We start from the raw sequence: 26,649 nt of genomic DNA on the forward strand, positions 1-26,649 counted from the left end.
GAGTAAATTAACTTACAAAACTACAAATATATAAAAATGACCAACATTTACATTGAAATAAAATTATACACGTTGCTAGCCTGTGCATACGGACTGGTTGATAGGCTAGTTTAGTCAAAAGATTAGGAGAAAAGAATGGATCCTAAAAGACTGTACGAGAGAGGGAGATGATTATAGGAATTTTGAGGATTCAGTTTTGTTTTTACTAATAAATCTGAAAATTTGGATCGCAAAATAACCTTTCCTAATAGGACGAAATGTTTACTTACTGCTATAAACATGAGAAAATATCTGGTCAATCAAAGCACAAGCGAACAAGACCAGTTCCACCCAGCAATGGCGCAATCCCAACCGATTTGAGAATTTTAACTTTTTGTCACACTTAGAAAATAATAATTCTCATCCTCGCTCGCATATGAAACTACTTGAGTCCCTAACAATGAATCTCATTATAAAATTGTTATCACTCCCGTAAATTGTTAAATAATCCAACCGAATCCAGCCCCATGAGTGACACACCTCCCCATCACATCCACACACCCCGATGCCCCCACTCCCCATCATTTTCAGTTAGACAAATCCCCCTCCTCCAGCCAAGCAATGCTCCGTCCGTCTGTCTCTGTGCGCGTGAGGAGACGAGGAGGGGATAGGTGTGCTCAATTAGATACTCCCCTCGTTGCCATCACCACCCTCACACATTCCCACGCACACGTTTCCCCATACACGCACCCCAGGCGAGCCATAGATGCTGTGCGCGCGTACATGGTCACACCCATAGCACAGGGAGGCGCCTTTGCGTCGCATGGTCACTCGTGCCCCCCTCGCCCTCTCCCCTTGTGCTGTACAGTAGTAGCAGTGGTGCTGTGCCGTGTGTTGGTTGCCGGTAGCCACAGCCCACAGTGGGTGGGCGGACGGGCGTAGCAGAAGCAGAGCGAGCTGCGAAAACCTTGGACAGGAGTTGAGAGGCCCTATCTTTTCATGTCCATCTCCGAGTGAGCGAGCGAGACCGACTGATTGATGCGTGATGCCTCACTAGCTGCGCCCCCTTTGTGGCAAATCTCATCAGCAACAGAGACCGCTGGTGTGACAACTAGTTGTCAAGACATCTTCTCTTCTCTCTCCTCGCCCGGCTCTCTCCATATCTCTCGCCCTGTCTTCTTCCTTCTTCCTTCACCCTTGAGAGAGAGGGGGAGAGAGAGAAGGGAAAAGAGTGGGGAGAGGAAGAGGGATGGAGCGGAGGCGGAAGGCAATGTGGCTGTACCCAAAGGTGGTTGGCTTCAATCCTCCGGAGAGATGGGGCCACTCCGCCTGCTTCTTCGAAGGAGTCGTCTACGTGTTCGGGGTATGCATTCGTGAGTCGGCTGCCAATTTTGTTCATGTTCTTGATCATGCCTTCCCCTAGATTGTTCTTCATCTTTGCTTCCAATTCTTTTATAAATTTTGCATTTTGACGCTTCTCTTGAGCCGTGGAAACTTAGTGGTCACTCGGCTGGAAAGCAGTTGAAAGCCTGGCGAGCCTGAGTGGATTAACATGAAGAGTTCGTGAGCTCTGACGCTTTTTTGGGGATTCTTTTGGCCAAAAAAGTCGTATCTTTTCCGGTGTTAGTCCTTTGGAGTTGTGTTTTGTCTTGTTGCAGACTTGCAGCTCCCAGAGATGTAGTCGCAAGCAAAATGTTTTGCAGCTTTCACCTAAAGCGAGCGAGTTCTTTGCTGTAATATTCCTCCATAATGAAAAAAGTAGCAGTAAAGGAAAAGTAGGTTTGCCTTACGTTGAATTATTGCCAGTTTGTCACCACCTGCAAACCAACATGTTAGTGGATCTTTGACACCTCCAATCTTCTATTGTAGCAAAAACTTTTGCATCAGAAACCATTTGTTCACCCCACACCTCACACCTTCGATCGGTTCTTACTGCGCCGACCGAGACGCCGTCCTCTGCTGCTCAACATCGATCGATGGCCTCCAAACATTTCACAGCTCGCTACGCATGCAAACAGTGAAACAGACCAGTAGACATCACATGGTTTCACAGTCATCTTTCACAAGATCGAACGATCAATCTGCAAGGTGTTCATGTGGTCAATGGCTATGGTCACTTCTCTGTAGTTGATATGGAGTAATGACCTGTGACGAAGTTGTAATGCAATTATGCAATGACATGAACCAGGGATGCTGCGGCGGACTGCACTTCAGCGACGTGCTGACCCTGAACGTGGAGACCATGGCGTGGAGCTCCCTCGCCACGACGGGGCAGCGCCCGGGGACGCGGGACAGCCACGGCGCGGCGCTGGTGGGCCACCGGATGCTTGTGTTCGGGGGCACCAACGGCGGCAAGAAGGTGAACGACCTCCACGTGCTCGACCTGCGCACCGGGGAGTGGACCCGGCCGCAGTGCAAGGGGACACCGCCGTCGCCGCGGGAGAGCCACACCGTGACCGTGGTCGGCGGCGACAGGCTCGTGGTGTTCGGCGGGAGCGGGGAGGGGGAGGGCAACTACCTCAGCGACGTGCACGTGCTGGACGTGCCCACCATGACGTGGTCCTCGCCGGAGGTGAAGGGCGACTACGCGCCCGCCCCCAGGGACAGCCACGGCGCCGTCGCCGTCGGCGGCAGGCTGTTCGTCTACGGTGGGGACTGCGGCGACCGATACCATGGCGAGGTGGACGTGCTCGACGTCGACACCATGGCGTGGTCAAGGGTAAGCGTCACGTCCTTGTCATGTATAGTAGCTTGGCTCAAATGTGACAGCCCTGACAGATGCATATGTTCCCGGTGTATAGATCGGTTGCCATTATCTTTCGCTTTCCAATCGTGACAGTGACTTTGCTACATTAGATTTCTCGTAATATGCCTAGGAGTTTATTATCCCTCATGCTGATTGCCACAATGTTTAACTGCAGAACATTGCTTGTTTCAGCTTGAAAACTAGCTTAGATTCAAATCAGACAAGAAATTTCTCAATTTAATTTGCAAGCTATGTTAATTGTCTTGTGTGCTAACTTAACTTCATCCATTCGCAGTTTGCAGTAAAAGGAGCCTCACCTGGTGTCCGAGCAGGTCATGCAGCTGTAAGCGTCGGGTCTAAGGTTAGCATCAGTTACTGAAACAATCGGAACAATTTCTATGAGAGAACTCTTTTACTGGATCCTGAATAAAGCGTGCCTGTGTAGGTTTATATTATTGGAGGAGTTGGAGATAAGCAATATTACAGTGATGTCTGGATTCTTGATGTCACTAATCGTTCATGGAATCAGCTCGAGGTATGCGGGCAGCAACCGCAGGGACGGTTTTCTCATACCGCGGTAGTCATGAATACTGACATTGCAATCTATGGAGGGTAAGTTTGCAGGAACAGATTAAGCCTACATAGTAGATTTGTAGTTTGTCAAAAACAATGTTTAATAGTTGGTTAACAACTTGACATACCTTGGAAAATTCATAGATGTGGTGAAGATGAACGTCCCCTGAATGAGCTGCTCATTCTGCAATTGGGCTCCGAGCATCCAAATGGCCGCTACAACATTTCAATGTGCAAGGTTCTTAGCAACCACTGGAGCCAGGAGAAGCGGAAATTCTTGAGAGCAGGGAATGTGAGTAGCTTAACTTGCATACAGTAGTCTTCATGTTAATTCTTTCTGTAATACCGAGCATGATGCGCTAGTAGTTACAGCAGAAGGATGCAAGCGTGAGTAATGGATATGCCGGTCAGAAGCCTCGAGAAGCAGAAATCGAGCAAAGAAACCCATTCCTGCGTGGTCTAGGTAATTGGATTTCGGAAACACAAAAAATGCTGTTCATTAGGTGTTAATTGTTATATTTGTGATGCTTAAATGCATTGGCTATATTGTTAAATTCTTCAGACAATGGCCATGTGAAAAGAAGAAAAACCGGTGATATTCGCCCGAATGAGGCCGAGTCGGAGCAAGAGGAGCACTCACTGTCTCTTTCCCAGCATTCTTCACCGTCCCAATCTGATCAGGAGCAGAATGGGGCTCACAAACTTTCAGCGTCTCCTAACCCATCGATTTCAGCCCTGCAACCATTCGTTCGCCTCAATGCCAATGGCACCCTGAGGGCTCCTGGACCTGGAGGCATTTCGTCAAGGCCTCTGAAGACCGATCAGTTTCTCCGCACCATCGCACCGCAGCAACGGCACGAAGTGCAGTTCCTGACCTCTGATCATAAGCTGCAGCCCCGGCCTCCCGGTCCACCCCTTGTATGCCATTCTTATCACATCACCAACTCATCAGGGAAAATGTTCAGCAGTATCATTCATGTATCTTAATGGCTACTGTTATGGTTGCTTAATCTGCAGATTGGGGCAGAGGTTCATGGAACAATTGATGGAGCTTTTGACTCGGGGTACCTCACGACCGCCGTGGTGAACGGTCAGCTCTTCAGAGGCGTTCTGTTTGCTCCTGTAAGCATATCCATCTGGAAACCAGTTGCAAATGATTCATGCTTTGCATCATTGCATGTTCTTGACGTTTCTCGCCTTTTGATCTCATCTCAGGGACCTGGAGTGACGGGTCCAAGACCCACGGTGCACCACCAGATCCTGACGAGCTCGGCCGTGCCTCCCCAGCAGCGCCCATCGCTGGCTCACGCCATCCCGGTCCATGCCCGGCCGGTGCCACAGGCGACAGGCTTTGTGCTCCCGGACTGCACCCGCCATGGGCGGCAAGGGTTCCCGGCGAAGGCCGTCAAGTCTGAGCCGGAGAGGGGCAGCAATGACCTGCATGATGTTGTGCTCACGCTGGGAGGGCCTGGAGGGGGCAAGTGAGCCCCTTTCTGAACGCTTGAGATCCAAGCCCTGCTGTTTGTCTCTTGGCTTGCTTTGTAAATTAGGCATTCTGGTTGAGAAAAAAATAAGACCAGTAGCTTTGTGTAACCTTCCCAGTTGGTTTCTAGGGTTCTTTTTATCCGTGATTTTACATATGAATATAGTGTTAGCTTGATGCAGTTAGTTCTGCTATGAGCAGTAGTAGTGTTGTGAGCTTTTCTGGACTCTTAGACCTGTTAGTCTTTTCTGATGGCACGAAACAGTTTGGTTCCTGCCTTTGAGAAGGGAACAATTTTGCTTCCATTTACTCAATATCCGTGTCATACGACCTGAAATTATAAGTTCTGGTCCAGTTACTTGAAAAGACAGCATAAACCAAGAGTTAATCAACATCCCATAGTGGCAGAACTGCTGCTGCCTTGGGTAGAAATTAGAGGGTTCTCAATGCCTCCATATCCACCGATTACTATGCAGTCGTCTCGTGCTACCATATTCCACTACTATTTAAGGATATTCTCACTCCAAGAATTAGACAGTATAAGAAATTATCGGGGTTTATGTAAAATCGTTCTATCCAAAAGGTACAATGGTTCAAAGAGTGTCATTTTGCTTTTCCAAACACTAGGTTTGAACATTTGCAAATTATATACTTAGATTTGTCTCAAAAAACAGTTTCATAATTATAGTTGTGCTGCATTCCACAATATATGCAATATAATTAATTGTGAAAGCTGAATAGTGTTCAAAACATCATTTTCCCCCCTTACCAGAACCAGTACAAAATGTTTAACACAAATGGCCCTGATAAAACTATCTAGTGGTTTCAACAAAATGGCACGACGCGGACACAATATAACTACCATGTTCAGCAACCATATATAATTTTTGCGAATAAATAACTTTATTCGATTTCAAGTTCAACACGGTATGACACGACAGAAGCCTATGCGACATGCATCACTTGTTGACACCTTTAAACGATCGTCCTGCAGGCAATTATTTCCGGTCCGAATGGCTGCCCTGTTCACAAAGACCTATCCACACCACTTCGGGAGAGCATGAACATATCATTGTCAGGGTATCAAACTGATGGCACACTGGCCGCAAGACATGGAAAGGGAAACGACTCTGTAGTAGGATTCTTGCTCTAGTACAGCAAGTCTGTAACAGCAATGTCATTCAGAAGAAAAGTAAAAAAGAAGTATCAGAAAAAAAGCCTAGTAGACAAGACCTCACGTTGCACTTGGAAGAATCTGATTGCTCCGGAGTGCTTCTTGCAAGAGCACCAAAAGCTGGAACACCAACCCAGCCATGAGCTATCCTTTACATGGAACAGCGAAAGATAGCCAAAACAGTTGCCTCTTATCACATCTGCTTTCTGATGCTCGTGGAAGGGATCAGTTAAGATTTAATCGCTGAAGTAAAATTGGGGTTGAAGATAAATGTGTATCATCGACCCTTGTCGCCCATCCTCTTGAGTAACTTCCCAATGTCGTAACAGATCTCAATATTATCGTCTTTGATCTGTTGACGGAGTGAAGGGCTCCTCTTACCGGCTGCCAAGTATGTGTGTAAGAGGGACTCGTATGCTTTCCCGTCGATGCACCCTAGCGTCCTCAGGCAGTTGCAGAACCTCTCAGCACCCTCGGCATCCTTGTGTTCTTCTAAATACTTCTGGAACTTGTGGATCTTATCCTGATCGAGCTTCCCTGCTTTCTTGGGGAGTTTGGTCATATTCTCGACCCAGTTCAGGGCCGTGTTCATGTCCCCCTTAGCCATGTAGTGATCAAGAAACAACTCGCATGTTTTGGAGTCAAAATCTGCACCTTTTTCCTTGGCCTTCTCCCACAACGACTCCGCTTCTTCAGTCATGCCATTCTTCAGATGGCTGCGAATCATCATATTTGTCAGCCTCACATCATAGGTTTCATAATTGGATTCCCACTCCTCAAAAATCTGGTTCATGCGATCAAAATCATTGAGCTTATAAAGAGCTTGAAGCATGCCAAGGTAGCTTGTGTTGGTCACCTTAGAGAAATTGGCCTTTATCACGTCCCACACCCTATTGACCTCGCTCAAATTACCAGCTGAAGCATATAGGCTCATAAGGAAATCAAAAGGTTGCCTGCCATCATTAGAACTAATAAGCCCCTCAAGTTTCTTCAGAGCAGACTCTGCTTTTTCAACCAGACCAGCATTTACATAGATAGAAGCGAGTGTGCTATATGCTGACCACCCTAGAGTCACGTCTTTTTCTACCATTTCTTTTAGAAGTTCTTCAACAGCATCTATCTTGTTTGATGCTGCATAACTGGTCATCAGAATGCAGCATGTGAGGCTATCTGGTTTAACATTCTTCACTTTCATCTCCTCAAACAGGCTGTCAACCTTCTTATGCTGGCCTAACTTCACGTAAAGGGACATCAGATTATTGATGGGTAGCGTACTGGATGAGATGCCAAGCTCATCCATCTTGTGGTAGAGATCTGTTGCTTTATCTTCCATTTTTGCTGAGCAATAACAATTAAGAAGTGCACCATAAGTTCGATGGTTCTTGGCTGGATCAGGGAGGCCAGTAAAATAATTTTCAGCTGCCTCAATGCCACGAACTTTGCAGATGAGATCCAGACGTATTGCATGGTTAGTGAGTGACATGTTCATACCCCTTGCATTAACCATCCAATCCATTAACTGCGTGAAAACGATGCCGAGTTATAGTTAGTATTACCAACATAACAAAGGCATCAATAGCAGATGTACAAACAACTATGAAATAGGACTAGTTGATAACTTAATACTAACCTTTTCGTGACTGTGAGGAGTATAACTGAGGGAATAGTTGTGCCTACGTACTATCACAGATATTGCAATTGGACAGCAAACACACTGATTCATCATTCATCTACCTACTGTGCTTATATTACTCTAATTAAGTGTAACAGAAAATTGTGAAACAAAACCTACTGTTAAATGAGCATTTTGGCACTGCTTTGGGGTGCCACGAGCCTGTGATGCACTAGGAATCTAATTGGGAGAATCTTTACCAATTACAATAAAATAAATATTCTGTTATAGGCCATATGGTTAAAAAATTATCATAATTAGTTAATATATTAAAAAACAATAAAGTATATGTGTAAACTAGAAGAATATAAACAAATTTCTACCAACCCTTCACAAGGACATCTTGTGAGACAAAATTAGATCTCATGCATATCTTGAGGCTGAAAGTTTGAAACTAAGAAGCAAAACAAAAACAGTACAATGGAAGCAGTCCAGCATAGCCAAAGACAAATAGCATGAACCTAAATCCCCCTACCAATAGTTCAGTGTTCCAAGCGAATCAGCTTCCAAATTCAGGAGCATGAGAATGATTATTGCAATCTGAATAATGGATGTACTAAGCTAGTAAGTGGTAAAAGTAAAACTAAGCCAAATTAAACTAAGTAAACTTAACTTTTTAATTCAATAACCTAAGCAAACCAAACCAACCCAATCCAGGCCAACAAGATTATCACGACCTACTGAAAGCACTACTTGCAATACCGAAATTCAAATTGCTACACAACTAAGCTAGCCAGAGCTTCTGCACACTGCAAGGCATATTGAAGTGTGCCTGTGCCCTCTCCCCAGCGAGCCCCCACCTGCCATGGCTGCGAGCACCATGGTTGCTACTCCACTACTACCTAGGACTGAACAGAGCAGTCTGAGCAGGACTGGTTCAAACTGTAACTACTGACACAACGAAGCTAATTACTTGTTGGCGAATTAGCAGCGCATGCAGCTGGGCATCGAATTCATATTTCCCAAAACTGTTGAACTTGCAGTTGGGCAACCCTACTACAACCACTCATGGCACCTCACCGCTCTTCACTGCCCTGCCCAACCTAAATGGTTGGGCTTGCCACAGGTCACCTCCAACTTCGTCCACTGCTCACCAGGAAATCTGCGTTTTGTCCGCTGCAACTGATGCCCATCAACTAGACCTAACCCGAACTAGATTGCACAGTCGCTGTCGTTGATCTGCAGTTACCATCTCAAGAGAGGAGAGTCCCGCACATGGTTTCTACTAAGCACACGCTCCTCCCACCCTCGATGCCACTCAACGCAAGACCCATCTTATGCCTGGAACTAAGGTTAAGGGCTTTGGTGTCCCCAAACTAACCCCCAACTCGATTCTGCCACCGCCGCCGCCGCCGCCGCTGAAGAGGACAGGATCGCGCAAGACTTAACAAACTGCACATCTTCCTAAACTGATGTAAACAGCAAAGCATTGGATGATTAATCTCTCCAGTGCCAAATATGACATTACGCCGATTGCTACTTGCTGCCGCAAAATCGCACCTTTCCTCTACTACCCTTCCGATAAACCATCAAGGCAAGGACTAATTAGAACCCAAAACGAATGGGCGCGCTTGATTGGTAAGGTTGAGGCATGCATACCTCGAGGGCGTGGGTGTGGCGCTTGTACTTGCGGAGCTCCTTGACGTACTTGACGAGATCGTCGGCGCGCGGCTCGCCGCCCTCTCGCACCCACTTGTTCATCACCCGCGACACGCTCCCCTCCCCGGCGCTGCCCAGCGCCGACAGCCGGCGGTAGAGCGGCCGCGGGTCCTTCTTCTTCGCCGCCTTGGCGGCAGCGGCGGCGGGGGGAGCCGCAGCCTCCGCCACCGCTTCGGTGGCCGTGGATAGGAGGCGGCGTAGGAGGAGGCGAGCACCGGCGAAGGGGGCGGGCGGCGCCATCGGTTTAGGGTTTTGGGGTTTCGGCTGCTGGAGGAAAAGGGAGGGGAAATCAGCGGTGTTGCTAATTTGTGATGGAAATCACCGCTCCCCACTTTGAGTGAGGGTTTACTCGTTGAATTGCCTTTCATACCAAAATGAAAAAAAAAAAACAGGGAATTTTTTTTTGAGCTAGTTTGGATGCTAGCAGCATTTTGCCACGTAAGCTTTGCTAAAGTTTGATATGTTATAATCCCTCCCATCATAAATATTTGATGTTTTTGATAAAATCATGATCTTTGAAATGTATCTTTGATTACTATTTTCTAATTGAATATATTTATAAAACACAATAAAATGGTGATATTATGAAAACACTTCTCAAAACAAACCTATACATATGATTTTCATATTTTGAATCTAAATATTTTGAAATATACTAATAGTTAAAGTTTTAAAATTTTAACTAAAATATTTTGGGAACAAATCTATAAGAGGCAAGAGAAAGCCCACGGGCTACGAGATGGTGTAGCCGTGACGAAGCCGTGGACCGATAGCAATAGTAGGCGGGAAAGGAGCTACATTTTTTTTAATAACATTAGTACTTAACTTACATATTATTCATATGAGGTGCAATAAGCAATTAACATATTTTTTGATCTTTTTAATAAAGGAAATCACGCAGGAAAAATGAGTTTACAGACTACACTTGATGATAAGATATTTAGGAACAAAAGGCGTATTAACTGAGGAGCTACCTAGCCGCACAGATTGCGCGGTCCAACATGCTAGTTTTCTAAGTACAATATAGAAAAGAATTGCAAATCTGCTTGTATCTTAGATTAAAAAATTATATGCGGGGAGCTACGATAATACTACTTTGGCAAGCCCAATAATCTTAGCAATGGCCCAACCCAAACCTAGCCCAATAATAATAGGCTCGAGCCCATCCCATCCCAGAAAAGACTCAAGTCAAGATGGACCCTAACTAGAGGATTTTTTTAATGATATTAAAATAATGGAAAATTACAAAAATAATATCTGTTTTTGAAAAATTATAGAATTAGTACCATATCGGCATCTTGCTTACCAACAGAGTCCCTATAGACAGGCGAGACACCGACAATGACATATCGGCATCTCACCTACTAATAGGTGTGGACCATCGCATTTACTGCGGCTATTATTGCAACAGCACTCCTATCGGCATGTGGTTTGCTGATAGCAACCCTATCGGTAAACCACGTGCCGACAGGAGCAGTAGATAAGGCGCGCCGCCGCCTGGGGCTGGGGGGCAAACAGCCCCCATTCTTCTGTTCCTTCTTCCAGAGACCGATCTTCGTGCGCGAGAGAGAGGAAAAGAGAGGAGAGAAAGAGAGGAGAGGGGGAGAGGAGGAGAAGCTTCAGGTGTAGGTAGAATTTTGTCCTTGTTCGTAGATCTAGTATAGAGTAGAGTAGCTTAAAAAATGTAGTGTACAGGATTTAATTTGGGGAATAGAGTTAGGAAAAAGTTTAGAAAGTAGTGTAGAAAAAGTAGGGTTTATGGTTTACGACATAATTTAGGGTTTAGGTTTTAGAAAAAATTACTTTATGAAATAGAGTTAGAAAATAGCGTAGAACAAATTAGTTTAGAAAATTTAGCGTGATGTAAAATTAGATTTAGAAAATTTAGTTTAGTTGTAGAAATTTAACGCGATGTAAAAATAGATTTACAAAATATAGATTAGATAATTTAGTTCAATGGTGCAATTTAGAATGATTTAGAAAATGTTTTAGATATTTCTGTATAATTTAGAAATAATTTTAGAACAGTATAGAAACTTTAGTATATTTGCAGAATTTTTAGCATGATTTACAAATAAATTTGGCATGATTTAGGAGTAACCTTTTGAATGATTTTCGATTAGGGATGTCAAGTGCTGTCATTTTTAGTGTGCATTATGGAGATTGATATGTTATGCAATGTAACAGTGGGGTAGATTTAAGTAATTTCTTGGGTATGGAGGTCGGTCTGAATAATCTTGCTGAATTGCGGCGTAGTAAGGTGATAGGGATGCTACATGACGTGTTGCACATTAGTCCGGTGGAGCAGCGGTTGTCGGTTAGGGTTATACTACTTAAGTGGTATGCTACTGGGTGGAGGTGGGAATTACGAGCGCTTGAGAATGTAAAGCTGTGAATGCAATTTGTGAGGTTGGAGTTGGAAAGGGGTTTTCGACATGTCATGCTCGTGCAAGGTACTATGATATGTTTTGAAGAAGGTGAGTCGAGTGCCCCCGTGTAGCAGGAAGAAATTGTTGCAACCACCGAACAAGAGAATATGGCTTCTCAGCCATTGATGGACCCTTGCCTAGCGCAAAACTCAGACGATGAACAATTTCCCTCCCCGTTAGCCACTGATCAGGGTGAGAATGATGAGGAGGTTGTGGAGCAGATGGAGTTAGACAATGAAGAGTTCCTCACATTTGTTGATGGTGCTGAGTGGGACAAGGAGAAGGATTTGCCCGATCAATGGGATAACTTTTTCATGAAAAGTCTAATGGTGAATGATGGCCATGATTCATCCTGCGAGGATAATGTACTTGAGGTTAGGATGGGGCAGATGTTCCACGATAAAGGTCAATTGCAGGATGCAGTTAAGAGGTGGGCTATGTCGTAGAAATGGGAGTTCAAGGTTGTTGTGGATGATTGGTGAACCGTTGATCTTACAAATTTGATGAATAGATGGGGGATGCCTCGAGTAGACGAATAAAAGGAACACACAGAGGGGTTTTTTTAGACAGGTTCGGACATCTCTTAGGATAATAACCCTACGTCTTGTTTGTCTTGTATTGATATGTAGCTATTACAAGAGGGGTGCATGGCTAGTCTAGATGGATCTATCCTAGTCAAGCTGCTTCCGGCGACTTGTAACTTCTGATGGTCTATATCGACATGTAATCTCTTGTCTTCTATAGGGTCCCCAGGCCCCATATATATGGGGGGTACGTCCTCTAGAGTCTTCCTTCATGATCTTCGAGATAAACTTCTCTGTTTATGGGATACCATAGGTACCTACTGGTAGTTTCCTTTTATCCAAGGATTTCCTTTCCAGAGATAAAGATATGCCCCGAAAATTACGGGAAACCCTAGGATGCCTGGATATGGTAGTTATCCAGTAGTCATCGTCAAGCCACCCACCAGTAGGTGAAATGAGGCTTCGACGGGTCAAATACTTGGTCCGCAAAGATAAGCATTTTGTTTGACCGCGTCATCGAGTAAGACTTGGGTTCCTGATTAGGATGATACATCTAACTAAGTTTTCTGGGTTCTCAGATCATCTATTTGGGTTCCGAACACCTCCGAGTTCTCCAGCGAGTCCCTGAGAAGGTGTTACATCCGAGTATGATTTCTAATTGGCCCAAAAATATTATCCCGTCCTTGCAAAAGTACACGGGAGATAAGACTTGTGACTAGTCGGGTTCGAAAGTTGGACTGTCGCAGCAGAAAATTTACGTGGTGGTGAAGAGATTCTCTATCTGATGAAAAGAGCTGCATGAGTACTATCACACCCGGTTTTAACGGACGAAACCAAGTGCGGCTTATGTGTGCCTAGAAAGTTTAACACACTTAAGGACATCACATGTGAAGATAACAGTACCAATACTTTAACTTACAATCGTTCAACTATTACATTAAAGACTTAAACTAACAACTTTATTACCTAAACGACAACAAACTAAATAACGGCAGCGGGACGAAAGTATCGACGACCAAGCAACTCCACAAGCACCGACCGGAAGACACACTCCTAGTACACCTTGTCGTCGTCTTGGAAATCTTCAAAGTCTTCCACTGAGCAGCATATGTGTTGTGAGAGATAGCAAGGGTGAGCACATGGAGTACTCAATAAGTGTGGTAAAGTAATGACATGTAGGATTTCAATAAGAATAGGCTAACACATGGTATATTTGTGTAAATACGAGTAAAGAAATAGTAATATAATTGAAAAACATTGAACAATTGTTAAGTGAATATAACCCAAACGACATAACAACTATCATCCGAGGTTAACCACCATAACCATCTAGTACTCCCTGTACTATAACCAAAACCATAACCAACTAACCATGTGAGGATCCAAGTCTCCCATGACCGCAGGCGCAGCTGATATATCAGATTTTTCACTCTGTAGAGGTTGTCTAAATTTCCCACGAGTCATGGTTTCCATGTTGCTGTGTTCATGAAACACTTAACGCACACTAGTGATGTGCCGCCAGGAGATCACTACGAAGCATGGTCCATCAATTAGATCCTGGTACCCCAACAGATGCGAGCCAGGTGTTTAATCAATACGCTAAGCCTGACCCATATCAGTCTCGTGGTTGGTACAATATTTCTTAGGTTGTCGCTCCATGAACTGGTCCTTATATGTGACACTTGGGCAAAGACTATCTAACAGGGAAATAATCAACAAAATCTAACACCTTTGCTTGGAACGTATCCATAAGCCCACCATATGAACCACCATTATCAAGCCATACCCTTTCCCAAGTCCTAGGGTTCCATGCTACTATATCAAATTTACCATCAACACTACATATGTCTACTAATCCTGTAAATAATACTTCCCAACATACTGATAGAATGACTGAGCAAATCTACCCAAGAGACTCATACATCTATCATTTAGGCTTCAAGGGATGTAAAGGAAAAACTAGGACAAACCCTAACATAGGTGACTACCCATCATATTAACAGACACTGCATGCAATTTATAAAATAAAACACTAAAAAATATAGGTACAAGATGATCAAGGACACTTGCCTTCTCCTTGCAGCTGCTCAGTGTACTCTAGCTTTTGGTCTTGATGTACCTCAAACTGATCCGGGGCGATGTTGTCTAATCGCATAATTACCGATGAAGCACACAAAACAAACACACTAAGAACAGTACACAAAACAAAAGAACACCAAAACAAAACCTATCTAGAAATATAGAGATCTAAAAAACGAATCCAACGGCGCAAGATCATCGAAAAAGAAATTAGAACGAAAAAATTATGATAGTTTTACTAAATAGGGACTTTTCTGCAAAATTACAATGAATTTCAGAATTATCAGATTTATTTTTATACTTAAAAACTTCAATTTATTGTATCAACAGGGAGGGTTTATTATGCAGTAAAGATTAATGATTATTGTAAAAAAAAGGAAAACAAATTAATAAATTCAGATTAACTTGGACCGTTGGATCTAGATCTAACGGCTTCGGTTCATGGACCAAGTGCATGGACGCGGTGATTGGGGAGAGGTAGACTCGATGCATGCTCTCATCATGAACCAGAGGGCGGTGGTGACTTGGGCACGGCGGCAGACAACAGGACTCTCGCAGAAATTGGGCTCCGACGAGCGTGGAGCTCCGGTGAGCGGCGGAATAAAGACAAAGGAGCTCGAGCGACTTGGCAACGGCGTCGGCAGGGATGATGACCATAGGAACGACCTCGTAGCGAGCGACGACGGCTACGAGTAGCAGAGCTGCGTTGCGAGGGCTCTCCGACATCGGAAACACATCGGCGAGTTGGGGAAAAGAACTGGTAGCCTCTGGGAAGGACGTAGGGGCGACTATTTATAGGCAGGGAGGCTCGAGGGGACTGGGCCGAGTTCGTTTAGGGTTTAGGGTGGCAGTGGCCAAATCCAAGTCAAACTCCCTCGTTTAAACGCGGATTTGTTGGAGATAAGGCGACAAGCGGTCGTGGGGATCCATGGGACTTGATTCGGCTAGTCTAGAAGATCTCTGGCTCGGTTTAGGCATGGAATCTATGCGACAATGGCTTGTGAAGGCGTTGGACTTTGACTCGAGGTAGGAGACGGCTCAAACAGGTTGGACCCACGTGTCAGCAGCTTGGAGCGAAGGCGGCATCACGTGGGGCGCATTTGGCTACGGGCGCTGGCGGGCTGGGCGCACTGGTGGCGTTGGCTGGGCCGAGGTCGAGGCCCAAGCGAAAAGGAGGGGAGGGAAGGGAGGAGGAAGCTGGTTTGGCTGGGCAGGGCCAGACCGAGGGGAGAGAGGGTTAGGCTGTGATTAGGGTTTAGTCTTTTTTCTTTTTTTTTCTTTTTCTCAAATTCAAACTAAAGCAAATCAAATTCAAATAAAGGCCAAAAGAGATCAAATAAAATCAAGAGAAATTCAAATAAATCCAACAACGCAAATAAATCCCTAAATGCCTATTTCCGCATGAATGCATTTCAACGAAAATATAACCTATGTCAAGTTTGAGTTTAATTTAGAAAATAAGTTCTATTCTATTCTATTCATTCAAACCCTTATTAAATTCTAGAAAATTTTAGGAAATTGCAAAATTTGAAAACCAGGGTGTTACAGAGAAGCAATGTCCCATCTTCTCAACTGCCCCATGTGCTTTGAAAACACAGCGGGTAGATGGCCGCACTGATTGGCTGCCTCTTTGTCTGCGCGAGCGAGCCAAAAAGACGTGACCTTGATGACCGAGCGACGCTTGGGTGCCCGTGATCCATTATATTGGCTCCCCCAAAATTAATGCTTGGAAGGTGAAGAGACACCGTCTCTTGCCCTGTTAGAGTATAAAAAGGCCCCGGGTGCTAAAGCCTGGCCACACCAAACCCGAGTTCAATCATGGAACTTCTTCCTTCATCAAAGTACTCCTCTATTTCTCTGGAATACTCACCCCTCACACCACTATCATCTCCCATCGAATCTACTTTGTTAGTGGAGGTTATTGGCATCTCCTCTGACAAGGAGGAGAAGGCAGCGACCAACGACGTCCCTATTAAACATGGCAAGCCCCCAACATCCTTAGGGTCATCCCAAGTTCAAGACGAAGTGGATTATGACCTCCTAAAGGCAGAAATACTGGAACAAGAGGGGCGGTTGAGGTGGTGGAAGAGGAGGCGTCCGGCAGTGTCTCTGTTACAGAAGGCAAGGCCGCGTCAGCTTCATCCCCTTTGCCCTCAAGTCATGCTATTGAGGGTGGCCAAAGGGAATAACCAGGGTAGTGACACCGATGAGTTCGGGGTGGAGCCAAGGCCTTTCCACCAACCTCATCCTCTCCGTCGTCCTTGGAGATGTCAATGTCTGGGGACGAGAATGAGGAGGAAGAGACTTTCCTGACTCTCTCCATTCCTTCCTCTTGCTGCACAGCGCTGAGTAGATCTTAGGACTTCTTGTAATCATCTTTCCCTTGACTTATCTGTAGAAGAACTCAAAATTTTGTTAAATGAAGAGATCCTATTTCTACTACAATGCCTGTGTATGATTGCGAATCTTCATGAATAAAAGGAACATTTAAAGAAGTGTTTAAACTTTGAACTGTATCTTCCGAGTAGCTTAGGGAGTTTCGAAGCCACTTGTTGAGATGTTCATCGTGATTAGTAGGTCAGAATTTATGCGAAAAGCACTCGTGGACTCGATAAGTTTCTCAACGGTCCCTAAATATGTTCTTTCCTTCTCGTTATAACTTACTTTTATGGCTCGCACAACAAGTTTTTGCAGTCCAAGTATATGTGAAGCCCCCGAGTGGTTATCGGGGAGGAATTCCTGAATAGGCAGTCTAAGAATCCGAGTGTGCTCATGGGTGTAAGTACCCGAATAGTTGCTTATCTTAGTTCTCAAGGCATTGGCTCAAAATAAGGAATAACAATATATATTGAATTGCATAATATGACAAATAATATTAAAAAACATATTCTAAGTACTTACACATAGAACTTATGAAGCTGTTCGATATTCCAAGAATTTTGAAGGACTTGACCATCTTCCATATCTAACCTGTACGACCCTAGTCAGTTAGATTTGACCACCCTATAAGGACCTTCCCACTTCAGAGATAGTTTATTGCTATTTTTTTGGCTCTGTATGAGTCGTAAAACCAGATCTCCGGGTTCGAAGGATATTTTGTGGATGTTCTGGTCATTGTAGTGCCGGAGAGCTTGCTGGTACTACGCTGATCTTATCAGTACTTGCGTCCTTTTTTCTTCGAGAACATTGAGGTCGTCCAACCTTCTCGGGATTTCATCATTGTCAACGTATAGTTCGACTCAAGAAGATTTGATCTTTAGTTCACAAAGCAACACGGCCCCATAGACTAGGAAGAAAGACGTTTCACCTGTCGCCCGGCTGGATGTCATTTGGAGTGCCCACGGTATATTAGGCAGCTCGGAGGCACATGCTTTAGCGTAGGTGGATAAGCAGTTGAATACGCGGGTCTTGATTCCTTGGAGCACGCGGGTCTTGTCCATTGCTTTGCGGATGAGAAATGGATGCAAAGTAGATTGTAGTGCCTAATCCTTCACAGTAATTGATGAACACCGTGCTGGAGAACTGAGTGGTGTCATCAGCGATGATCCTACTTGGGATGCCGAACCTTGTCATGATGCTTTTCATGATGAACTTCTTGGCGGCCGCTGGAGTGATTTTGCTGATTGTCTCACCTTCAATCCACTTGGTGAAGGTGTCGATTGCGATGAATAGGAACTTGATGCCCCCGGGCGCTACCGGGAAGGGCCCTAGAATATCCACTTTTATGGTGCGCTACTAGGAAGGGCCCTAGAATGACCACGACAAGGGGATCATCTGTAGTGCTTGAGCGGGTTGATTATGTATCTGCTGTGAAATTGAGAACTGGTACACTTTTTTACCATGTTGCTCGCATCATGGAGAGTTGTAGGCCAATAGAAACCTTGTTTAAATGCCTTCTCGACCAAGGTTCAGAAGGAAGCGTGAGCTCCGCACACCCCTCTATGAATTTCTTCTAGTAGTTCTCTACCCTACTTATGAGAGATGCATTTCATGCATACTCTATGAGTGCCTCTTCGATAGAGGGCACTGTCCACCAGGGTATATATCCTGGATCGATAGAAAATTTGCTCAATTAGTGTATCATCCTCAGGCACAACTCGATCTTGAAGGTACTTGAGGATTGGGTCCATCCACAAAACCTCGCTTTCGAGCTGAGCCATGAGTTCTCCCGTGACTCCTTTTGGGGCATCAATCCTTGGCGAGCCCCCGAGTTGGTTATAGTTCTCATAGACCATCACTCCTTCGATTGTGGCATCTGATGATTTCACAGACAGCTTCGAAAGTTTCTCTATAAAAATCCTGGGTTGTCCTAGAGATCGTGAGGATGCTAGGAGGGCAAGACTATCGGCGAGATAATTATCCTTCCTTGGAATGTATTTGACCACGAGTCCGATGAATTTCTTTTCCAGCTTCCTCACCTCTGTGAGGTAGTCCGTCATAGTCTTATCTGAGATTTGATAGTCCTTGCTCACTTGCTTTACCACCAACTGTGAATCCCCTTTTACGAGTAGGCGGCGGATACCAAGAGCAGAAGCTACTCAGAGAGAGGAGAGTAGATCCTCATATTAGGCTATGTTATTCATGGCCGGGAAATCAATCTACAAAGCATATTGCAGGCTTTCTCCCGTTGGAGAGATCAATATAATTCCAGCCCCCGCACCTTGAACTGCAAGCGATCTGTCGAAGAATAGATTCCATACATTTGATAAGTCTCCGCGACCGTCCTGGGGTTGATCGAGTTCTGTGAACATGTCGGACGGATGTCATGCGAACACGTCGGCGTTCGCCTGGAGGAAGGTGATGAGTGCGAGTTCATATTTGGGATCCAGGTTGGAGCTGATCCGAACGGTCTTGGAGGGCTCCGCTGGGTCCAAAGGAACTGCTTTGACTTCATCGTGGGATTTTATGGCAGCCTTGGGCCTCGAGTTTTTCGTCTTCTTGTTAGGTTGATGCTGTGTAGCCATGTCCAGAATTTGTTTGTCATAGCATAGGTCTCCTTTTGGGTAGCCCTAGACAATAATGACTCCCTCAGGTCACAGGATTTTCACGCATTGATAAGCGTAATGCGCGACGGCTATGAACTTGTCCAAAGTTGGTCATCCCAAGATGGTGTTGTACGCCATCTCGAAGTCGACCACATCAAATAGGATATTTTTCATCTAGAAGTTGTCATGCTTCCCGAAGGTAACCGGGAGCGATATCTGGCCGATAGGAGTGGCCAAAGATCCGGGTACTATATCGTGGAAGGCTTGCAAAACTGGCTTGACGACAGATCAAGAGATCTGCATCGCTTTGAGTGAGCCTATGAAGAGGATGTTCAGGGAGCTCCCTCCATCAATAAGCACTCGGGTGACCCTACAGTTATTGATCGTAGGTTCGACCACTATCGGAAAGCGGCCTAGCCATACAAAATTTTCTGGGCAGTCATCTTGGCTGAAGGAGATTTCAACATTCGACCACTTGATGGACTGGTGACTCTTGGGGATGACACCTAAGACTTCTCAGGCCACTATCTTGCATTGTTTCTTGGACTCATAGGAAGCGGAACCTCCGAACATGTGGTCGACCGTCCTCTCATCCGGCTGGAAAGACATCGAATCCGTATCATCCTCGCTACTGCTGGAGCTGGAGTCCCTGCTTTGGGCCATGACTTGGGTCTTCTTTCCTTTGGCCACTTTCTCGACCTTGCCTTGACCATCTTCTTTCAGAGGTGGCACTCGTGGAGGCTATGGTTGTCAGTTTGGTAGAGGTCACACCAAGGCTTACTGTCACGTTCGTTAAAGATTGATGTGAAGCTCTTCCACCGGGAAGAACCAGAGCACTTGTCAGGATGAATGTCGGGTAGATCTGCAAAAACTTAATTATATTTAGCTTTCTTGCTTTTACCTCCCTTAGTGTTCTTTTGTGCTTGCTCTTAACCGTGTCGTCATCGAGCCCGGGTTGAGGATGCTTGATGCTTGATGCCCTGGGCTTTCTCCTTGATGAAGAGGAGCGCATCCCCAGCCTTGGCAGACTTATCAATGGTCTTCATGTGCTCTTTGACTGTCTCGGGCTCCTTTCTAGCGATATCTTCAATGCATCTCTGTCTTTTAACCCCCTGAGTGGACGCTTAAATGACATCATAGTCGCTGATCTTGGGGATGGTGTTCCAGGTGTTGTTGAAGCGGCCCACAAACTTGCACAAGGTCTCATTCTTTGTCTGCTCACAATAGTAGAGATCATTTCTCATGCGGAGGTGAATGTACGTACCCTAGAAGTTAGCTCAGAACACGCCACAAAGCTGCTCCTACGAGTAGATTGTCCCTGGCATTAGGTTGGTCAAACATGTCATGGCTGCCCCTTCAAGGGCTGTGGGGAGGTAATTTGTCATTATCTTCTTTTCCCCACCAGCCGTTTGGATGGCTGTGGTGCAGATCTGGAGGAAATCAACTATATTTGTGCTCCCATTGTACTTCTCTATCAACCCGAGGCGGAACCTAGCCAACAACTCATGCTTCATAGATCTAAAGAAAAGGCCAGGCACCCGTTGTTGGTGCCCTGCTTGGTTCCTGCAGCCTTGGGTGTTTTACCTACGGGAGTCCGGGATCGGCCCCGACTTGAGCGGTGCTGGGATGTCCCCCAATCATATTGCCGAGGGGCAGACGATGCCACCTCGGGTGTCCTTGGGCGCCTTTGCTGATCAATAACTTCGTGCAAGTCATTGATCAGATGACCTCTGACTGGCTAAGTTCTGCGGCTGTCGGGTGCTCAGTTTTCGTCTCGGGACACCTTGTTCCGGGGATTACGCTTCTTTGAGTCTGATCCATTTTTAGAAGGGGCATTGTGCGACATCCCTTGGTTAGAGCTATTCTCAAGTCACATGGGAATTCTTGTCCTGGATGAGAACCTCTTTGGTCATACCAGTCATTGAGTTCATCTAGTCCTTGCCGAGGGGGTCGTAAGAGAGTCGGAAGGTGCATGAGGGCTTCCTGTAGAAGGAGGAGCCTCTGAGCTGTCGTAGATCTATAAAGCCGAGCCCCCTGCTGATGGTCAGGAGACGGTAAACCCAGCACTCCGTGTCATATCCCAATTTCATAAACCTGTCATTAAGCATAATCATGCATCATGTTTAATTGTTAAACATTGAGGGGTGCTTGTTATTTCTAACGGGTGTTTAAACAAGTTTCTTTGAGTTATGAAAATACCGACGTTAGAATTTTCTTTAGTTTAACCTCCGCTTATGCGTTGTAGATGAATCCAATTAAGAAGGCTTCATCTTGTTTTGTAATTGCATCACAAAAATTCGTAGAATTTTTGGAGCTCGAGAGCACTACCTTTTGGGTTAATAAAAAGAGAGAAAGAAATAGAATTTTCAGTTGAAATGGGCATGAGACACTTACAAGTGGGGCCCACCTTGAGCTGGCCCACACCCCTCCCTCCCTCAGCTGCAGCCCCACCCCTCCTCTCTCCCACCTCACTCACTCACTCTTTTGCTCTCTCTCTCTCTCTCTGAGCTGGATAGAGCAAAGGCAACATCCCCTCTCTTATCCCTCAAGCACTCTCTCCATTATTTCCCTAAATCCCCACCTCAAGAGCAAGAATCAAGGTATGCATGTTATTCCATTGAGTCCCTCACCTCTCTAGCTCTCTATCCATCTAATTCTTGCTCACATGCACGAAGGTTTGGAGGTTGTGCTGCAACTTTCAACAAGTTTGCTCTCCCTTCTCCAAGTGTTTCACTTTGGTTTTTCCCCAAATCGATGTCCTCAAGCCTTGACAAAGGACTTTGGGTAAGTACCCTAGGGTTTCCTTGATAGCATCGCAAGTTTTAGCTCGGTTTTGGTTGAATTTGTGGACTGCAATGGAAGATTAGCAAAGTAATGTCGTGTTCTTGAGGCATTAGAGATGGAAAGAAGGTTTGTATGAGATAACTAGTAAATCGAGGGTGTAGAGTGAGTGTATTAGGTTTAGAATCAATGTATTAGTGCCATTGCATATTTAAATGTGGTTTAGATTTCAAAATGCAAGTCGATTTGATCGATGAATCTTCGCGAACAATTGTTCTGCAGAACTCAAGAGACTCCGGAAAAATCCGAAGAGTCCGAAGAATTATGCGGTGACTCTGAAAAAATCCGGAGAGTCCGAAGAATTATGTGGAGACTCTGGAAAAATCCGGAGAGTTCGGAGAATTATGTGGAGACTCCGGACTCCTGTTACTTTCTGATGATGTTTAGATCGCAAACTTTCGTTGTTTCTTTGTATGTTTTGTACTTTTAGCTTGATGTTAGAATGCATCCACTACCGATATGCATCATGCAACACATTTCATTGCATCTCTTTCATGCTTATCATTGCATGCGTTATTCTTTAGTGAACGAAAGACCAGAGGGTGATGTGGGTGTGATCGAGGGCGACAGGGAGGTTGTTTCCGTTGCTTGTGAAGCTAATCAACAAGAGAAGCATGTAAGCATTTTCATCATATTACTTTGGATCATCGATTGCGTCAATTGATAATTTATGCTTTATGTATGTTTGCATGTTAATAAGTCTAATGTCGGGTTTTGGGTTAGATCCTATTTGTTGCATTCCTCTCCCTTGATATTGTTTATCGCTTGGTCCTTTGTAACCTGGATTGTTCATGTCAAGTAATGATCTAACTTAAAATGAATGTGTTATGCTTAGCTTGTCTTAGGTTATTGGTAGAAGTCGAGCGTTGGTTCGGCTATCGTTCGCGAGCTTAGGGCTTACTATATTTCACAAAGATAGCAATGATGGAGGATGATGGGAAGTATGAGATCGTGAGGATGAGGCAAGATTTGGGCGGGCAATAGGGATGACTCGAGAAGGGAGTCTCGGAGGCTATAGGACCGCTTGAATCGATTAAGCACTATCCGTTGTTGTAGTTGGCTCTAGCATTTGTCTGTACTTACCATGTATCTGCACATGGGACGGATGAGCCGAATACCTTATGTAGCTGTGATCTTTTGGCATGCTAGTCTCGGGTTTTGTTGGCATAATAAGCTTAGAAGGGGTATCTAGTTTGCTCTGAGAGTAGTTCTAGATGACCCCCGCATGCCGAGGTGCATGTCCAAACGATTGGGGCTTATTTGTGAAATGTTGACATGAGTACCCCTTGCGTGGACCTGTGTGGTCATACGAGCCAAATGGTCCTCTAGTCGTGTGGGTAAAGAGGTACTCCCCTGCAGGGTGTATATAAAACAATTCGAACTGCCGCACTCTCGGTTATGAGCACGCTTTTATCCATTTGCGGCAGTCGTAGAGTTTCCGTTTGTGATCATGATGGTATGATGGGAGATGGATAATGATGTTGATGATCGGTGGTTTGGTTCGTATCTACAGTTATGTTGATGATATCAAGATAGAAGGTTGCTCATGGTTAGATGTAGATGCTTACACTTGAGTCAAAATTGCATTTGCTTCAGAACTTACTTAACCTTGAGGCCAAGTTGTTGCTAATTATCCAAATTACATTCTCCTTGGATTCGGGCTATTTATAAGTGCCCACTATGGATTAAGTCTTGCGAGTACATTGTACTCACGTGCTTTGTTTGCTTTTCAGGTGAGGAAGAATTAGTTTTTGGCTACTTTACGCCCGCTGACGTTGGTGACAGGTAGGAGTAGTGCCTACTACTCGTGTGTGGATATTTTGGGGTGGCGTCTTAGGGAAAACGGCACTATCCACCTTTTGTAGTTATATACTTTCCGCTATGTAGATACTCTATTGGTGTTTGAATCATGTATTTTGTTGTAAAGTTTAATTTGCTTAAAGACTTATAACTTATTTTTAATTACTCGCTCTTTATTATATCTTGTGATGGTGTGCTTGTTGTAAAGACGTGTGTTCCGATCCTGGAAGAAAAATACATGCCGGGATTTCTGGGGTGATATTCCAGTTAGTCATGAGAGTTGTGATTACCCAAATGATCGACTTAATGACTAATTGGAATATTATCTGGACGGTTTGTCGAACTCCATTATGGTTTTGGTCTTGAGGAGGTGTGGCCAATGGAGGCTGCCATCCCCCAGACCTGGAGCGGGAGGGAGGTGAGAGCTTGTAGAATTATTACCACGATTTTCTAGACCATCACCCTCGTCTTCGAGGATGAAGACTTCTCGGTGGTAACCTCCACTAGAGGAGGAGTCTGAATCCATCATGAATTTTTTATCGGATTGCTCCAGATAGGTATCTCGACAATTCATGTTGTCGAAAGCTACGGGGGGAGATCCCGACTTGTGGTGAATTCGGCATTCATGGTTGCCTTGGCAGCTGAGTGGTTCAAACTTGATGTCGTAGTCCTTGGTGCATTAATCTATAAAGTGACTTACCTCATCACTAGAATCATCACCGGCAAATTCTTCGTCAAAGTTTACCCGATCGATTGCCGGTTCATTGGTGAGAGGGGTGAAGTTGTCATAGAACACCTCATTTGAAAAACCAGTCCTCTGCGCAGGCTTGGGCGAAGTTGACGGCATGTTCTATGCAAAATCTTCAACGCATGTTGTCTTGCTCCCCACGGACGGTGCCAGCTGTTGACAATTGGTGAACTTTTGATCTTACAAATTTGTAGAATAGATGGAGGTGCCTCGAGTAGATGAATCAAAGGTACACACATAGGGGTTTTTAGACCTGATCCGAGCCTCTCTTAGGATAATAACCCTATGTCATGTTTGTCTTGTTTTGATATGGTGCTATTACAAGAGGGGTGCGTGGCTAGCCTAGATGGATCTATCCTAGTCGAGCTGCTTCCGATGACTTGTAACTTCTGATGGCCTGTATTGACATGTAATCGCTTGCCCTTTGCTGGGTCCCCAGGCCCCGTATATATAGGGGACGTCGTACGTTCTCTGGAGTCTACCTTACTGATCTTGGAGATAAACTTCCCTGTTTACTGGATACCATGGGTACCTACTATTAGTTTTCTTTCATCCAGGAATTCTCTTCTTGGAGATAAAGATATGCTTTGAGATTTGTAGAAAACCCTGGGGTGCCCGGATATGATAGTTATCCAGTAGTCATCGCTAGCGGTGATATCTAATAGGAGCATATAAGATGTTAAGTGCAGAAATATAGGGTGCACATGGCATGTGCATGGTTACAAGTCTACGTCTGACAATATTTGGGTTGCTTCAAAGGTGGATAGGCACACATGTAATTTACAGGAGGCCCTTCCAGTGCACAAGAACATGGCAACAAGATATGTGGTGAAGGTGATGTATCCTGAGATCATGAAGAAGAGTTTTATGTCTCCATTCGGTATCATGCATGCAGTCAAGAATAGAATTGGCTTTGGAATCTTGTATGACAAGGCATGGAAAGTAAAACAGAAAGCACTAGAGAAGATATTTGGGACATATGAGGACTCTTATCATAACCTCCTTCCCATTCTGGAGGCTTTGCAAGCAAGGAATCCGGATACCTGGATTGTAATTGATGACTTCTTGCACCTATCCGGAAAAAAGGTCCTTCGGATGGGTTTTCTGTCTTTTGGTTGTATGATAGAGGCTTTAAGGAACTGCATGCCAGTGTTGTGTGTGGATGGAACTTTCCTAACAGGCAAGTATAGAGGGCAGTTCATCACTGCGATCAGGGTGAATGGCGATAATCAGGTGGTCCCCGTGGCATTTCCCTTTGTTGAATATGAGAACACTCAAAAGTTGGCTTTGGTTCCTTAGGGAGATTAAGAGGGTTGTTGTCCGGTGCTGACCTAATGTTTGCATCCTCCATGACCAGCATGCAAGATTACTTTCTGGCATTAATACATTGCAAACCAACATGAACGAGCTATTCTTTTGGCTAGACTTACATAGTCGCTGGTGCATGTGGCACTTGGGGGCAAACTTTTACAAGCAATTCAAAAGTAAGCATTTGATGGACCAATTCAATAAGCTTTGCATACAAAATCAGAATAGAAAGTTTGATTTCCTATGGGAGGAGTTTGAACAGGTCACTAGCAGCCACATGAAAGAAGTGTTGAAGAAGCCTACAATGCCAAGGGAGGAGGATCCACAGGGGCTTAAACCCATTCCTTACGAGCTGAGCATCGTGAAGAGGAGGAGGAAGAGTGGTAGGAGGGTGAAAGCTTTCTCATATTGGATTGAGCATGAGCCAATGGAGAAGTGGGTGCTCCTGTATGTCACTGATGGCTCGTGTTATGGTATATTGATGACCAATCTTGTAGAAGTGTGCAATTGGGTCATGAAGGAAACCCACTCGCTGCCATTAGTAGCAATTGCAGAGGGCATAACATGCGGGACACAGAAGTATCTTCGGCAAAGGTACGTCGTTGCATCGCTACACGTGTTGAACCCCCATACGCTTTACATGGACAAG

General features: G+C 45.0%; 2 protein-coding genes across 5 annotated transcripts; one reads left to right on the forward strand and one right to left on the reverse strand.

Annotated features, from left to right (window-relative positions):
- The first annotated feature begins 649 nt into the window (after positions 1–649).
- LOC133900198 (acyl-CoA-binding domain-containing protein 4-like) lies at positions 650–5,086 on the forward strand. Of its 4 annotated transcripts, XM_062341337.1 has the most exons (10): positions 650–1,754; positions 1,849–2,067; positions 2,168–2,698; positions 3,021–3,086; positions 3,171–3,337; positions 3,443–3,590; positions 3,665–3,761; positions 3,861–4,216; positions 4,316–4,420; positions 4,514–5,086. In XM_062341337.1, exons 3-10 carry the CDS (start codon positions 2,222–2,224, stop codon positions 4,781–4,783), a joined length of 1,686 nt encoding a protein of 561 aa, XP_062197321.1. In that variant the 5' UTR covers positions 650–1,754; positions 1,849–2,067; positions 2,168–2,221; the 3' UTR covers positions 4,784–5,086. The 4 variants fall into 4 exon arrangements, with proteins under 4 accessions (XP_062197321.1, XP_062197307.1, XP_062197316.1 ...); XM_062341323.1 differs by lacking the exon at positions 1,849–2,067 and having other exon boundaries at positions 650–1,342; XM_062341332.1 differs by lacking the exon at positions 1,849–2,067 and having other exon boundaries at positions 651–1,342; positions 3,674–3,761.
- A 748-nt stretch (positions 5,087–5,834) lies between these two features.
- On the reverse strand, positions 5,835–9,605 carry LOC133900225 (pentatricopeptide repeat-containing protein At4g01990, mitochondrial-like). Its single transcript, XM_062341345.1, has 2 exons — positions 9,227–9,605; positions 5,835–7,474 (listed from the first exon to the last, which is right to left on the reverse strand). The coding sequence occupies exons 1-2, from the start codon at positions 9,524–9,526 to the stop codon at positions 6,233–6,235; spliced, it is 1,542 nt and encodes a 513-aa protein (XP_062197329.1). The 5' UTR covers positions 9,527–9,605; the 3' UTR covers positions 5,835–6,232.
- Positions 9,606–26,649: the final 17,044 nt, after the last annotated feature.

The sequence above is a fragment of the Phragmites australis genome, chromosome 2, assembly GCF_958298935.1.
Source record: "Phragmites australis chromosome 2, lpPhrAust1.1, whole genome shotgun sequence".
NCBI classification, from domain to species: Eukaryota; Viridiplantae; Streptophyta; class Magnoliopsida; order Poales; family Poaceae; genus Phragmites; species Phragmites australis.

Coding starts and splice junctions, on each gene's coding strand:
- LOC133900198 (XM_062341323.1), top strand. CDS start 1,229: ATGGAGCGGAGGCGGAAGGCAATGTGGCTGTACCCAAAGGTGGTTGGC. Junction 3,087..3,170: donor CTGTAAGCGTCGGGTCTAAG/GTTAGCATCAGT, acceptor GTGCCTGTGTAG/GTTTATATTATTGGAGGAGT. Junction 3,338..3,442: donor GACATTGCAATCTATGGAGG/GTAAGTTTGCAG, acceptor GAAAATTCATAG/ATGTGGTGAAGATGAACGTC.
- LOC133900225 (XM_062341345.1), bottom strand. CDS start 9,526: ATGGCGCCGCCCGCCCCCTTCGCCGGTGCTCGCCTCCTCCTACGCCGC. Junction 7,475..9,226: donor GCCACACCCACGCCCTCGAG/GTATGCATGCCT, acceptor GTTTTCACGCAG/TTAATGGATTGGATGGTTAA.